This window comes from Atractosteus spatula, chromosome 4 (genome assembly GCF_055471065.1).
Source record: "Atractosteus spatula isolate fAtrSpa1 chromosome 4, fAtrSpa1.hap1, whole genome shotgun sequence".
Lineage (NCBI taxonomy): Eukaryota > Metazoa > Chordata > Actinopteri > Semionotiformes > Lepisosteidae > Atractosteus > Atractosteus spatula.
The window spans coordinates 15149654-15163824 of NC_142709.1; the positions used below are offsets into that span (position 1 = coordinate 15149654).

Here is a 14171-nt window from a genome sequence, read left to right on the forward strand (position 1 = left end):
TGACCTGATAATCCTTAATAAGAAAGTAATCAAGACCTCAGTTCAGCCTCTCATACAAAGGGTTGCACCTCCTACAGTACAGTGACAGTTTAACACACATGTGGATAATAATAATTCAAATCAATTTTAGCCTTATTGGTTAATTGTATTACCGGTATTGCCCCAGTAATACAGACATAGCAGGTCGTTCTATGAAACAATGGCAATAACCAGGGTGTGCCACTAGATGCCACCAAAAATACCTCCTCGAAAAGCTTTGAGAAAAGTTGGCAAAACCCAGAAGTTTCACCTGACATACTGTAAATGATGTCAGTGTCTTTTAGTGACTAATACTGTATTTGTCAGTGAGTGCAATTGTCAAATTTGTAATTTGACTGAAATTATTTGTAATTTTATTTGATTGTAATTGTAATACAAATTTGTCAGTGTAATTATCAGTGAGAATTAGTGACTAATACTGTATATTAGTCACTAATTGGTGATAAATGAAAAATAATAAAAAAGAACAGTTTTATAAGCACATTTTCACTTTGAGTAATTCCTGATTTGTGACTAAAATGATGTCTCAATATAGCAGTTCACTGCTGAAGAGGGGGGTAGGAACAGGAACAGCAACAGTGTTAATAGGAGTTAGAATAATAATAATAGGAGAATAGGAGTTAGATGTGTATTTTATGGCAAGAGTCGTTGAGAGCTGTTGTGTTGGTAGCACTTATCTGTAAAAGCCACAGTTGCTTATCATTTGTTAAGGATGATTTATTTTTCATTATAATTAAGGTTTTTCTTTAAAACCTTTAACAATAAAGCCAAGAACCCCCCTGGTCTCTGACTGTTTTACTTGCTTTGTCCATTTGAGTTCCAAGACACCTGCATCTTACAGTAAAATAGTAAATAACATTAAATGTGTGCTTACTTTCCTGTCTATTTTACTAAACTTCATTTCCCTTTCAGATTCTTTTGGTGAAAGTTTACTTTTCTTTCTCAGCTTGAAATAGCAACATAGGATTTTTTCTTGATTAAAACACTTGACATTTTTTAAATTAAAAAAAAATACAACACTTGGTTTGCTTTGCAAACAGTATTTTGAATCATCCTGCAGCCTCCACTAGGATTTTATATACCTTAATTATTGTTTTTACCTCTTCTGAACTATTATAGTAACAGCACTATGACACTGACCCATCAAATTAGAAACTGATTAGTATCTACATTGACAGTACCTCACAGTTACAGTAACATTCACATGCAATAAACTTGAGACTTAATCGTTATTCTCTCTTCCCCCGCCCCCCCCAATTCATGACCCTTGCAATGGATAATTGTTCTCCGTTTCCTCACGAAATATTACTGCACTCCGAGCCGATAGTAAAATGTTTGAGCACAGTAAGTTCCAAACCCAAGAGTTAAGAAATTATCACCACATTTAAGCCTGTGGGTTCTACCTGGTTTAACAAAATCGTGATGTTACTAATAATTAGCTATTTATTGCTTCTTGATACTGTATTATATTGATGACAGAACAATCCATAAAAATACACCGATCCCTTTGGTGTGGAGCTTGCTTAAGCTCTCCAACAACCCATCAGTGTCAGCAATAATTATGCTGGAAAATAAAAAATAAAAAACCCTGTGCAGGGCTCAAGTTGGGAAAATCCCCACACTGTTGGGGGAAGTCCTTACAGAAAATGTTGCAAAAAAAACGCAAGTCCTTATACTCAAAAACCGACGGGCAGGCGAAAGCTCAATCGAGACAACACATCCAAATCGCAAAGGCGGAAACGAGGTCAGAAACAAGCGAGAGTCCAGGAGGCAACACTGAAAGAAGAAGGGTGCGCGTACTAGGCAGCTCCGAAGAGAATCCAAAACACGGGTCAGGGGCACGGGTAAGGGAAAAGAGGAGGGTTAAAGTAGTGACGGGAGTGAAAGGCGATAGGAGGATTAGTTGCGTCGTGAGCGTCTGTTTGAGTACAGTAGGTGCGCGTGGGAATGTGACGGCGTTTGTGACAGTGTGTGCAGAATGCGTGACATAAGATCTGTATCGTGTACTGTATGTTCCCACTACTTTTGTGGATTCCTTTGCACTGATCAATGTTAAATTTCATTTGTCAAGCCGTCTGCTCGGTTTATTCCCTTTGTTATTCACTTGTCACTGTGTCTACGGTCACCTCTCCTACTACTGCTTGTGTATTATCTAAATGTTACTAGTTTATTAAGTACATCAACTTTGTTGACATAGTTCAGAAAGAGCCACAGGGCCAAAATGAATATGTGTACCAAAATAGTGCATATATCTACCAAATGATGCCCATTGTCTCTTATAATAGCTCGATGTGTCCTGCTTGTGAACCAGTTCTGTTTTCACGACCAGAATGACATCTGCACTAATGTTCAACCCGCATTCTAAAAAATGCGTTAGGACCGATTTCTCTGGAACCTACTGTATAGTGGCACACTTTGATGTTTTGACAAAATTGTCTACTGGACACCGTATGTTGTAATCTACGGAGAAGATCCTTTAAAGATCCTTATATTAATGGTGTGTTTGAAGTTTAACTGTCAAGTTACCAAGTATCAGAAGAAGCATTGACAGTATTTCATTAGATGGTGTTTTCTCACCCAGTGATATTTTGCTCATTTCTCCCACGTACAGATGTAAAAAAAGGCTACAAAGCCAAATAAACCCTCCAGGTTATTGAAGTGTTTACAAAAAGTTTACAAAAACTGTGGTTTGAAATCTGTAATGTAATCCTGCAGTAAAAGAAAAGCAATGGCATTCAATTTTTATAATCCATTGAAATACCACTCCTGTCTCCACAGCTGTTTTTCATAATACAAAGGGATAGAGAAATTGTGAATCTTATTTTGCTGCATTTCTTTCTTTATTTTCGAATATACAGTTTATGCATAGGCATTACATATTGAATACATATTTTGTTTTTTGGTATTTTTAAACATTAAATAAATCAAAAACATGAATCAGCATAGTAAAACAAAGCATTGCACTACCAGAAAGACTGTAAACATTTTTAAAATAATATATCATCATGTTCCACAACGTAAAAATGTGACAGCCCTCAAGAGTTTCTATACATATTACAAAGAATATAACGTGATACTGTATATGCGATTCAAATATGTATATTTGAAATGTTTATTCTTTCATACAGTTAACAAAGCCTATCAGATGCTAGAATAAACCTGCTTGGATTCCAGCTGTACTGTAGACTGGAAATGATCCAAACAGTTTGTTAAAACCTGCAGCCTCACACCCCTCCAGGACAAACCTGAAGAGTGTTAAGGATCAGTTACAGGAAGTACTTTGTAAAAGGAAAGCTGGCAGTGCTGGGGTGGTTGGCTTGTTAGCTTATGTTTCCAAATCCTCCCGAATTCTTTGTGTTGCATATTTCATTTGGACGCTAGAAAACCATTATTAGGAATTTTAGAGTAGGAATGTTACAGTACACCTCGGAAGCTTAATTTTTGTATTAATTTTTGTATTTTGTTTTCTATCCTAAGGAAAGTTTTTCTTTGGTTACTATTGTCTGACTGACCAAAACAATAAAGAGGAACACTGTTTTGGAAGAAATTCCAGATAACCACCTTACTCTAATTAAATCACATTACAATTCCTGATAAATACAAAGACAAAGATGTTCTCATTCATGACAGAGTTCAGACCACAGATTGTAGAGCACCCAGTCTGAGGAATAATCTAAATCAGTTACCAAGGGATGTTTTGAATCAGAAAAAGACCTTTATGAAGATAAGAAGTCATTATTTATACTGTAAGTACAGTACTTGTTAAAAAGTGAAATTTCATTAAAACTCTGCAATGAGAAGGCTGAGTTTCCAGCTGTTTTATAGTATGTAAAACGTGATTCCCTGAATATTATTTTCACTTATCACAGTCTTTCATTTGAATAACTTTTTAAACCCATCACCTCTGAAATTTATTACAAATCATCAGATGCTCCCTTAGTCAATTCTCTGCAAAATAAAGTCTCCCTTCCCCTTACAATGTGGTGCTCAGTACCTCAGTGTAGAGGTGTATCATTTAGATTAACAATGTGCTTCAGTACAAAATGAATTAAATGATAATAAAAAAAAACTTTGTCAAAAAGGGCAAGGTGAAAGGAGATCAATAGGCTCCACTGCAGGATCTCACAGCTTCCCATTCGTTGCTTCCTGGCTACAAGCTGTTAATAGGGTAAAAGGGGAAGACATCACTGCTATGCAGCAAATAGATACAGACTCCATCACCACTTGTGGACGAAAAGTTTAGAAGGCATAATACAGTACTACACGTGCAGGCTTACCTGTTCTCATTCTTTCCTATTCATCTCATTGCTCAGTGTTTAGAATAACATTTTGCATGAAGTTAGGTTTGTGGACTCCTACACATCTCAAGTTGACTTTTTCCATTTAATTGGATGAATACTCAGTAAGCTCGGCATGTCATACAGTATGTAACCTTTGCTTGGGAAGACCCTGTTAGATTTATACATTTTGATAAATCGTGGACAGTTTACCACAGTTTACGGTCAAATCACACAGTGTGTAGCTTATATTAGACAATGTTTTTTTCTTAGATATGGTAATCAACAAAAGCACATTCAAAACTAAAAACAGGAGGTATTTCCTTACACAAAGTGGTGTAGGAGTATCAAACTAGCTACTGCTTACTAAGATTTTCAAAACTGATACCCAGGTTTAATTCAAGAAATGTCTGGATGGGATATTCAGATCAATTAAGTACTAACAGTATAACAAACTAGTGCAGTGAATAATATCCTTTTGTTCATAACATTTATTAAGATATCATATTCTTAAGAGATTAATAGCCATTTCATGAAATGGCCTTTACAAAGACATTTTTTGGAGTTTGATGATATTCTACAGTATGTGCTAATTGGATCTTCCTGCTACATTTTAATTTAATGGTTTCTAAGCCTGAGATAGAGGCAACAAAAAATGCACATTCCTTTAAAATAATGTGATAGACAAAGCTGTGACGATGCAGTGACAAGTTAAACAATCACAAACTGAGAACAGTTCTGTCAATAATGAAATAATAAATACTTTAATTCTATAGATGTCTGCTCTGCTCCAGGGGCAAAAAGAATGATACACTGGTTTAGGGTGGGCTAATGAAGTATTGTAGCATGACAAAAGAACAAGAAAACACCTAGACTCTTGGCACCTCATAGATTTAAATTCAGATTAAACTGCTGTTATGATACTCTACTATTAAGGGAAATTTTCATGTGTGCTAAATCTTTAATTGTGAAAACATGAACATCCCAGAAAGAAAAGAATAAATCATAAGTCCTGTGAGCTAATGCATTAATGCAACCCTTTCTGTAGCCTCTTACCTGGTTGTCCTGGTCTTGCTGTGTCAGATTGACATTTTTTATGCAGCTGTTACTTAACAGAGAGAGAGAGAGAGAGAGTTGTTAATAAAACTGGTTCCTTTCTGGTGTCCTAATTATACTCTACATTTTCCAGCACTCCAGCATGGACTGATAACTACCCTCTGTTATTCAAAGCAGGAACTGAGTAGTCCAACAAACATTCTCTCACCTGCCTACACCATGTTACTAAACTATCCTATCTTTTCCAAGTCACATGGTCTAGACAGGGTACAAGAGCTCAACTTAATCTCACTGCTTATTCCAAATAGAGGTATACCAGAGAGGAATTATTACTGATTCTAGTATTTCATTAATAGACAAAAATCATGGAAATCCCAGGAATAACAAACAGGTGTGTTAAAATGCCCCTGCTCATCAGGTTGAAAGAGGAATGACTCTGAAAACATTCTTGATCCAGGGGGTCTATGCAAACTCAGTATGAAACGGATCTAGGGGGTGAGTCAGAGAGGGTAGTAACCTACCTGCCACTTTCCAGGGTGAGAGGTCAAATTTGGGGATTTCGGAGCATCTGGTGTAGCCTGATCCACGAGGCTGGTACAGGAAGGGGTCCTGTGGGACGTCCCGGATCCCCGTGTTGTCACAGATGATACGAGCCATGGAGACGCGGCTCAGGGATTCCTGCTGCCTCCTGGTGAAAACCTCCGGCCTCTCCCACCAGAGCCTGCAAGAGTAAACTGCCTCTTCATCACCAGCTGGCACAGACCACTCTCTTTCTTTCTCACTGCCGTACTTGTCCTCTTTTTGCTCTCTCTCTTTATTCCCTGCTTTCTTTATTAAGACGTGTGCGTTTAGCGAAGGGAGATGGCGGGAGGGACCAAGAATAACGTGTGTCGATCACGTAGCGGTGCTCCACTGAGAAATCCACTGTGTTCCCATGCTGTTGAGCATTTTGACTCTAATGGTAGTTGTCTTGTGTTCCACCCATGCGTAACACTCTTGTACCACTCAGCTCCACAAAGGCACTATCTCCCCTCCCTCTCTCTTTTAACTTACCTATCACCATTTCGGATCTTCTGGAACTGTGTGCCGATGAGGCAGGCGAAAAGTGGCCCCACACGGCCCCCTTTGACGAAGGGCTCTGAGACGCCGCCCAGCCAGACATCGATGTTCTCGGGCGTCCCATACAGCTCAAGGAGTCGGTCTGCTAGGTCCTTGTTATTAAGCACACCAGCAAGCTGTTTTGCATTCTTGGGGTCTGAAAGGCCGCAAAATCTCCTCCAAGCATTGTACCCTATACAGAAAGCACAGGTTACATGTTACATGTAAGTACATGTTAAATCAGCAACATAACCTCAATCTGAAACCCCAAAGTAAAACCTGAGAATAAATCATTAAATAAATTAAAAATGCAGTTTAACCAGGTTGTAACTCTAAAAGCACAGTTGCTCTTGCTCTAGTAGAACCCCAGTCCAGCAGGATTGGTCATTATTTTTTTTAAAGGCTTGGAGCAGTATGCAATCGATTAATCTACACATTACTTATATTAATCTTTGGCACTCAAGGGTTTTACTTTCAAGCTTTAATTTATCATTCAAGCACCAGAAAAAGAAATGAATGAATTTATTTCATGATATATCTTTCAAAACAACAACAACAATAACATAACAACAACATCACTTTATTAGCCCTATACAATTTCTTGCATTAGGAATTCTTCTTTTTGCATTCCCCAGCTTGCTCTCCATGAGACACAGACAGGGAGAGAAGCTTGGGGTCAGAGCGCAGGGTCAGCTACAGCACCTCTGGAGCAGTTGGGGTTAAGGGCCTTGCTCAGGGGCCCAACAGAGGGGGATTCCTCTGCCAGCTGTGGGATTTGAACCAACAAGCTTCCAGCCACAGGCACAGATTCTTAGCTACATAGCCACCTCTCTGCCCCAAAATGTTTTTGGAACTGTTGCTACTGTTCTATACAGCCATCGACCTGGCAAACCCATGTAACAGTGTAAAGCAAAGAAAAGGAAAAAAAAAATAGAGTCATGTGAATCCTTGTGAATGGTGCAATTGTCTGTGTTCATTGCCCTAGCAGTCCCTAGAGCAAGGGGCTCACCAGGCAGGCCATGGTCCCTCCCACGCTGCATGTTGAGAGACCCCAAATCCAGGGCCAGTCTGCTGGTGAGCTGGAAGAGCCTCTCTCTCAGTTCGTCGTGCATCATGTGCTCCTGGGTGTTGAGTTTGGCTGGGCGGCCAGCTAGACCCCGGATAAGTGGATCAATTCCTCCTGCACGCATGATGATGTTTAGCATCATTAACTCACATAGAACATTTGGAGTGGAGAATAGTGTGCATTTTCACCCAGTTACAGTAATTATTATTTGCAGCTGCATATACTTCCATCCATCCATTTTCTAACCATTTTATCCATTAGAGGAGCCAGGGTGTCCACTCTGTCAAGCAATGGGTGCACATCCATTATAGAGCACACAGGCACGCACACATTCACACCAGGACCAATTTTCACAGAAGCCAATTAACCTACCAGCTCTTTTCCCTTGCATGGAATATCACTCCCCTAGAATCCCCAAGTCTCAGACTAGCGGTGCATCATTCTGCAGCCTTTCTCAATAAACAGGTGGCCACACACCAAGATCCTTATAGAGCCACCTCTCAAAATTGCATGCACCGTCCTATATATTATAAGCTAGTAATTAGCGTTGAGCACACAGGGATAATACCTTCGAACACCACCCTCCAGGGTGTGAACATGGCATTGTGCAGCAGGACGCTGGGAAACTGTGGATGCTCTTTGTAATTCTCATCCAGCCGGAACATGAAAGGCTGTAGCATGAGGTGGGCAAAGCGGAATGCAGCTGTGGCAAAGACATTGGCAATACTGGCATCTATGCCTTCGTCATAGCCAGTGTATGCAGGCAGGAGTCTAGCCATTGTGTCTGGACCAACAATATGTGGTAGAAAGTCCCGGAGGGTCATGACCTGCAGGGGGGCAGAAAGTAGACAACTGCAGGCAAAGCAGCAAAAACAAAAGCTGATGCAGAGAGACAAGAAATAAAAACGGGAGGTGGATGGAATTACTCATTCACTCCCACGGTTTTACTCACTCTCCCCCTCCATGATCGCGTTGTGCCGTACCTGGTGATAACCCCCCATGATTTTCCGGGCCTCCTGGTAGATTTCCTCTCCACTCCAGTGTGGGTTGAGTTTGGAGAGGGCCCGCGCCAGGCGGTTGTGTTCCCGGACAAATAGCGTGTGGACAGACGTCAGACCAATATTCTCATCCACTCGCACATCACCTGCAGTGAGAGAAACGGCACTGCCATAGTCAGGCATGAATGAAATTACTGCTGGCATCCTGGTGCACTATCAAGAGGAGAATCTTTGACAGTACCACAGGCAACTCTTGCTGAAGTAGCAAAGTAACACACTTATATTCATCTTGATTTGCATAGCAGTCAAGCAAGTAAAAAATGTCGTCGTCTTGTCTGTATGTATGGGTAATTATTTTGTATGTTGTTATGTATGTTTAATGATTTTGTAACCTGATTTAAACTGAAAATACTCAATTTCACAACAATTAAACAGATGCTACTTTTTGAAACACGTCTTGCTTGTGGTATCAGCTACTGTATGTGCTCTGAGAATAACCCCAAGGAGAGTCACCTGCCACAAAACAAGGGATCTCCTGCAGGCTGTTGTTCTGAGTGACTTTCTTCCTGGTGGCACACATGTTGATGGACATTGTCTTGAAGGGGAGGAGCTCCCGCCCATTGTCAGTGAACTCCTGGTTGACAGCAAGCAGGCCCAGGTCATTGGTGAGGTTGCGCAGGGTCTTTGCTAAGCTCTCCTCTGAGCCATACACTTGGCCCACATCCAGGAAGGCAGTGAGAGCATTTATCTGCTGGCGGACATTGGGGGCTCCGAACGCGTACCCATTGTCACCAGTGCCACAGGCTGGAGCTGAGCGGAAGAAGGGGATGCAGGCAGATCTGTCCTGAATTCGTGTATCATTAGATGGGATCTGTGAATAGAGAGGATGCTAAATCAGTCCCGTAACTTTCAGATTGTAGTTTTTCCATTGTAGGGATGTGAAGGCCAGTACATAATCCTACAAGACACATTGGTGTATTTCTTTTAGAAAGTGATTAGAAACTAGGCCCCTGAACCAGGTAATAACACTGAATGAACAAAGCAACCTGCAAATAGTCCATTCAGAGTTAAAAACAAATTTCCAGGTTTTCGTATGATTCTCCCTACAGCTAACTAAATGATAAATGATAGAGTGAATGTTAGCATCAGAGAAACAGTTTAAAAGGAAAATGTATCATACTATTCAAATTTAGCACAGGGTAGAAATGAATACTTTGCAATTAGAGAAACTACTGTACATAGGAGGAACTGGAATGAAAAAGAATAGTTTGCTCATTACCCGGATGGGAAAGCAAGGACTGGCCTGATCACAGCTGGCATCACAGTTGATGCCATTACTGAAGGAGCGGATACTGGGGGACATGGGTGTGAATGTCAGGTCATGGTCTGTCCACTGGCCAAATATGACAAGAAGATGAGTGTACACCGTGTCATGCTCCACATCCTCATTGTGAGTGCTCAGAATCTTGTTGGAGACTTCACGGACCTGCGTGAGAACCCACAGCATCAGACCCGCTCAAGGTAACAAAGGGCACAGTGAACAGCAGCCATCTTGTAAGGCTTCTTAAAGGTACGCTAATGAGCATGCACATCTAACACTTAAATGAGGTCTTGCTAGCCTGTGATATGAAGTGATTAGTGTCTACTATGCCAAGGACGACACAGCTAAAGAGGGTTAAGAATAAAACAAAATACAACCCTTACATACTGTATGCAGACATATGAATGTACAGTAAATAATCCACGAGCAGCCATACAAAACAATTATTTAAAAGGTAATTGATATCCTAACACCAAACCCATAAATATGTTTTGGAAACAGACAAAATGAACATCATGTAGGTGATATTCTATACAGCACTGTGTCAGCGTGTGCTATATCATGTCATATAAGACAGGATAAACTCAGGTGATCATTACCAAGGGCAGGAGTCGTCCATTAACGAGCTTTGTGGGGTCCCAGCCACGGGGTGTGAATAACCCGTTTTCATACTCTGGAGGCAACCATCGCGCAAATGGGGTGTTGGAAGACCCTAGGCGAGGGTTCTTTCTGGAAGTTGAAAATTGAAATACAAGGATAATATTAATTAACATTTGTGGTGTGAAAGGGGCAATAGTCTTGGATCTAGCACTGGGAAATGTGAATTGTGAAGTGGGACTGTAATCTGTGGAGAGGAGTAGTCTTCATTAACTAGCCCTCTGATTTCTATTAGACGGTGATGCACTGTTAACACAGCGTACTGCATATGTGAACAGGCCAGTGAAAACCAGAGGAGGGTGGATTCATACCACCAGTAATGGCCCCTAAGGGAGGCGCTGTTGAGCGCTCACTTGTTGTTGCAGACGGCAGTGATGGTTCTGTACTTGTCCACCAGGGGGGTGGTAAAGCAGGATGGGGGCCTGGTCCTAGCGGCGCAGCCCGTCAGCCTGACAAGAGTGTTCAAGTCATCATCTGTCAGCAGATCTGCGGGACCGAGCAGAGAGAAAAACCACACGTTTGCAGCAAATTTTGAAAGACAATTTTGAGATTTTGATGAAATCGAATGTATTTCTTTACTAAATCAGACAGCAGAAGTACTTCTGCTTGAGGGAAGACTTGTATTTTGTTATGAAGAAAAATCAAATTAATTTCATTTGACAGGGATGTTGCCACAGTTTTAATATTGGTGTGAACCGTATCTGATCATTTGATGGATTAAGGAAGCAAACCAAAACTCCTCTAAGTCCAATTAAGAAAATCAATACTAAACATTAACCACACTAGAGATTCCACTGTGTAGAATTAAATGTTAGCACTGGTCACCGTAGGACCCATTTTCAAAAGGATTTTACGTGGTAAGACACTGAATAGAATATATAATATTTTTGCAAATTCTTCTCTTTTGTGAATCAGAACAAAGTGTCTTTTGGAAGCTGACCTGTCGCGTTGAGTGAGCGCTTGTGGATGTGGTGGGCTCTCTCCTGGATGATTCTCAGTGCATTTTCCATGTACTCGGCAGCACGTACTGCAGTGCGCGTGTCCCGGGCAGGGCGCTTGAGAAACGACAGCCTGTCAGAGGCCTTCACAGAAACCGACTGGAGCTTGGCCAGGTTCCTGCACAAACCAGGCAGCAGAGCTCGTGAAAGGGGACTGATAAAGACTATTAGAATGAAAAATATTACTAAAACGTCATTGTAAGTATAATTAAAGGCAAGAAATGTGATGTTTTACAGCTTAAACTTTTTTCAGTCTTAAACCTTTGAGTAGTTGCCTCATTATTTTATTGTTAAACTCTTGAAACTGAGGGCACCATAATGATGTGAATATTACTACCTCACTTTGATAACCAATGCTTGGTGTATCATTAATTTATTTAGTGATGAAAATGTTATATAAAGAATGTCTGTGTAAAATAAGGAGTCTTCACATATTGGGTGCAATTTTGTTAAAGAGACAAACACTAAGTGATCAGTGTTTATAAAACTAAATTTGAATTAATATATTTGATTGACATTTTTTATATATTGCATTTTCCATAGAAGTGTTATAGCCTTCCACAGTTATACAGTATAATGGTTATAGACTTCTAACTATTACATCACACTGTCTGCATTTTAATACTGACACAGACATTGCAGTTCAATTCTGAAGTCAGGAGATGAACATGTCAGTAACTTACACTTCTCTGGAATACTTATACGCTGCATCTACTGCGCGAATGGCTTTCTCCACAGCCCTCTTTACAAAAGGACTGGCACCATGCTTGTCTGAAAAAGTGCCAGTGATGATTATTTTCAACATTATTTGTACATTTTTATAATAGTGACATGGATTTGGGGGTTCATATCAAAGATACAAAAAATAGATCATTAATAGCCAGGAAGTGTTAAAATGTTGAGTGAATATGTTCAAAACAGATGGCTATTTAAATATTTTTCTTACTTTTATACTTGTAAAATTTGTATAGAACCTGTCTGAAAATGGCTCACATTGTAAGTTTATTTCAATACTGTCTAATAACATGGTCGACATCAAACTGTTTCACTGTTGTTCTTTGGGACTATCTTGAGACTATTCACTCACCTGAGACTGCAGGGAGAGCCAAGAAGATCACAAAAACTGCCACAAGTAGAAGGCGAGGCATCTCTGTAAAAGTGGACAGGCATGAAAGAAGAGATCCCAACAGGAGTAAGCAGTGTGCATTCTGAATGTAAAGCAAACTGTGCTAGGAACTTAAGAACATTTTATAAATGCAGCACAATTTAACTGCTTATGCTTTGAAATAAATGTTTTCCCTGGCATTATCATTACAAACAAGAGAAAAGAATTTGTACCACTGATGGCCAGTTCAGCTTTGTTTCACATTTTAAATAAAAGATCAGGAGAGCCAGTGTTTTCTGGTTCTCAACTATTTTATTGAAAAAAAAAACTGTTTAACAGACATATAGAAACATTCATTCAGGGACTAAGCACAAATTGAATCTTTAAAATCTAAAGTGAAAAGGAAACTTCACAAAGTTCTAGAGTTGCAAGCTGCAGACAAGTGTCAATTTCACAATGTCAACACAACTGGACTTGATTATCAATAAGCTCCACTCACCTACCGCCTACCATACTCTCATGAGATAGTTCAGAATTCCAGTTTTCATAAAACATGTTAGCACTTCAGCATCACATCTTACCTGCAATCCCAAATCCTTCTCTGCAAGTGGTGACAAACGTCAGAATCAGCATCCCTTTTATATCCCAACGAAGCCTCACCTAGTGCAAAAAAAAGCATCAGCAAATGCAGATGTAAATCATCACCTTTCTTAACTTTCCAGGACACCATAGAAACAATGAATATATTTCCTTCTTCCTTAACCAACACATATTTCCTGAACAAATCTACATTATAAAACCATTTAAAAGAATTTAATGTATTTTGAGGGCAGGGCTTACTGTACAGTATGTGTTTTGTGGCCACATTAACAGAATAATAGGTAAACGTTTGAATTGACTAGTAAAAATTTTTAAACTAGAAATATGGTCATTAGAACACCTCTGTACTTACTCTATATGCTGTAAAAAATAATGCTAACATTGCAACATCTAACTGCCTGTAAAGAACTAAAGCAAACATGATACCTACCTCATGTTGCCTATTTGATAATGTTTATTTAAGGCTGTCATTGTCAAATACATCTAATAAAAAACATTTAGCCCATTTAGATTATAAAGTATAGGCATAATAACAACTGGAGTTCATTTGAAAACCAAGGATTATAAATCTTGATGAATCGTTAAGTGTTCATTGAAGTGCATAATGCTGGACTCGGATTATCAATGATCAGTGTATGACTGGATGACTGATGTTATCTTTATAAGAAATCACAGACGCATTTCCAGCAGGTTTAATGAACCTGCATTTTCCCATGCAATTCCTTCAAAGATAAGTGTAACAGTGCCTGTTTTAAATGACATATTTCACATTGTAAACTTTAAACTCATGTTTTATTGTTTTCTTAAAACAAGACATTATAGGATGTGAACAGGTCACTACAGGGTGTGTGTTATCAAATCTGCTGTGTTGGACACATGCAATCTGTTACCTCATGCCCAGGAACCCCATATATGAGCAAGGCATACTCTGGAGTGCATTACTGCTACATTAATAC

At 39.7% G+C, this 14171-nt stretch overlaps 1 protein-coding gene across 2 annotated transcripts; it reads right to left on the reverse strand.

The window, feature by feature from the left end:
* Positions 1 to 3809: 3809 nt before the first annotated feature.
* LOC148835899 (eosinophil peroxidase-like) lies at positions 3810 to 13248 on the reverse strand. 2 transcript variants are annotated; one of them, XM_088913669.1, is made up of 15 exons: positions 13197 to 13248; positions 12598 to 12660; positions 12194 to 12281; positions 11453 to 11628; positions 10866 to 10998; positions 10455 to 10584; positions 9814 to 10020; positions 9048 to 9405; positions 8520 to 8680; positions 8105 to 8363; positions 7480 to 7650; positions 6426 to 6663; positions 5894 to 6093; positions 5373 to 5418; positions 3810 to 4196 (listed from the first exon to the last, which is right to left on the reverse strand). In XM_088913669.1, exons 1-14 carry the CDS (start codon positions 13246 to 13248, stop codon positions 5411 to 5413), a joined length of 2244 nt encoding a protein of 747 aa, XP_088769795.1. In that variant the 3' UTR covers positions 3810 to 4196; positions 5373 to 5410. The 2 variants fall into 2 exon arrangements, with proteins under 2 accessions (XP_088769795.1, XP_088769794.1); XM_088913668.1 differs by having other exon boundaries at positions 5373 to 5424.
* Positions 13249 to 14171: the final 923 nt, after the last annotated feature.

Coding starts and splice junctions, on each gene's coding strand:
- LOC148835899 (XM_088913668.1), bottom strand. CDS start 13,248: ATGCTGATTCTGACGTTTGTCACCACTTGCAGAGAAGGATTTGGGATT. Junction 10,999..11,452: donor GCGCTCACTCAACGCGACAG/GTCAGCTTCCAA, acceptor TCGGTCCCGCAG/ATCTGCTGACAGATGATGAC. Junction 10,021..10,454: donor ATGGACGACTCCTGCCCTTG/GTAATGATCACC, acceptor GTTCTCACGCAG/GTCCGTGAAGTCTCCAACAA.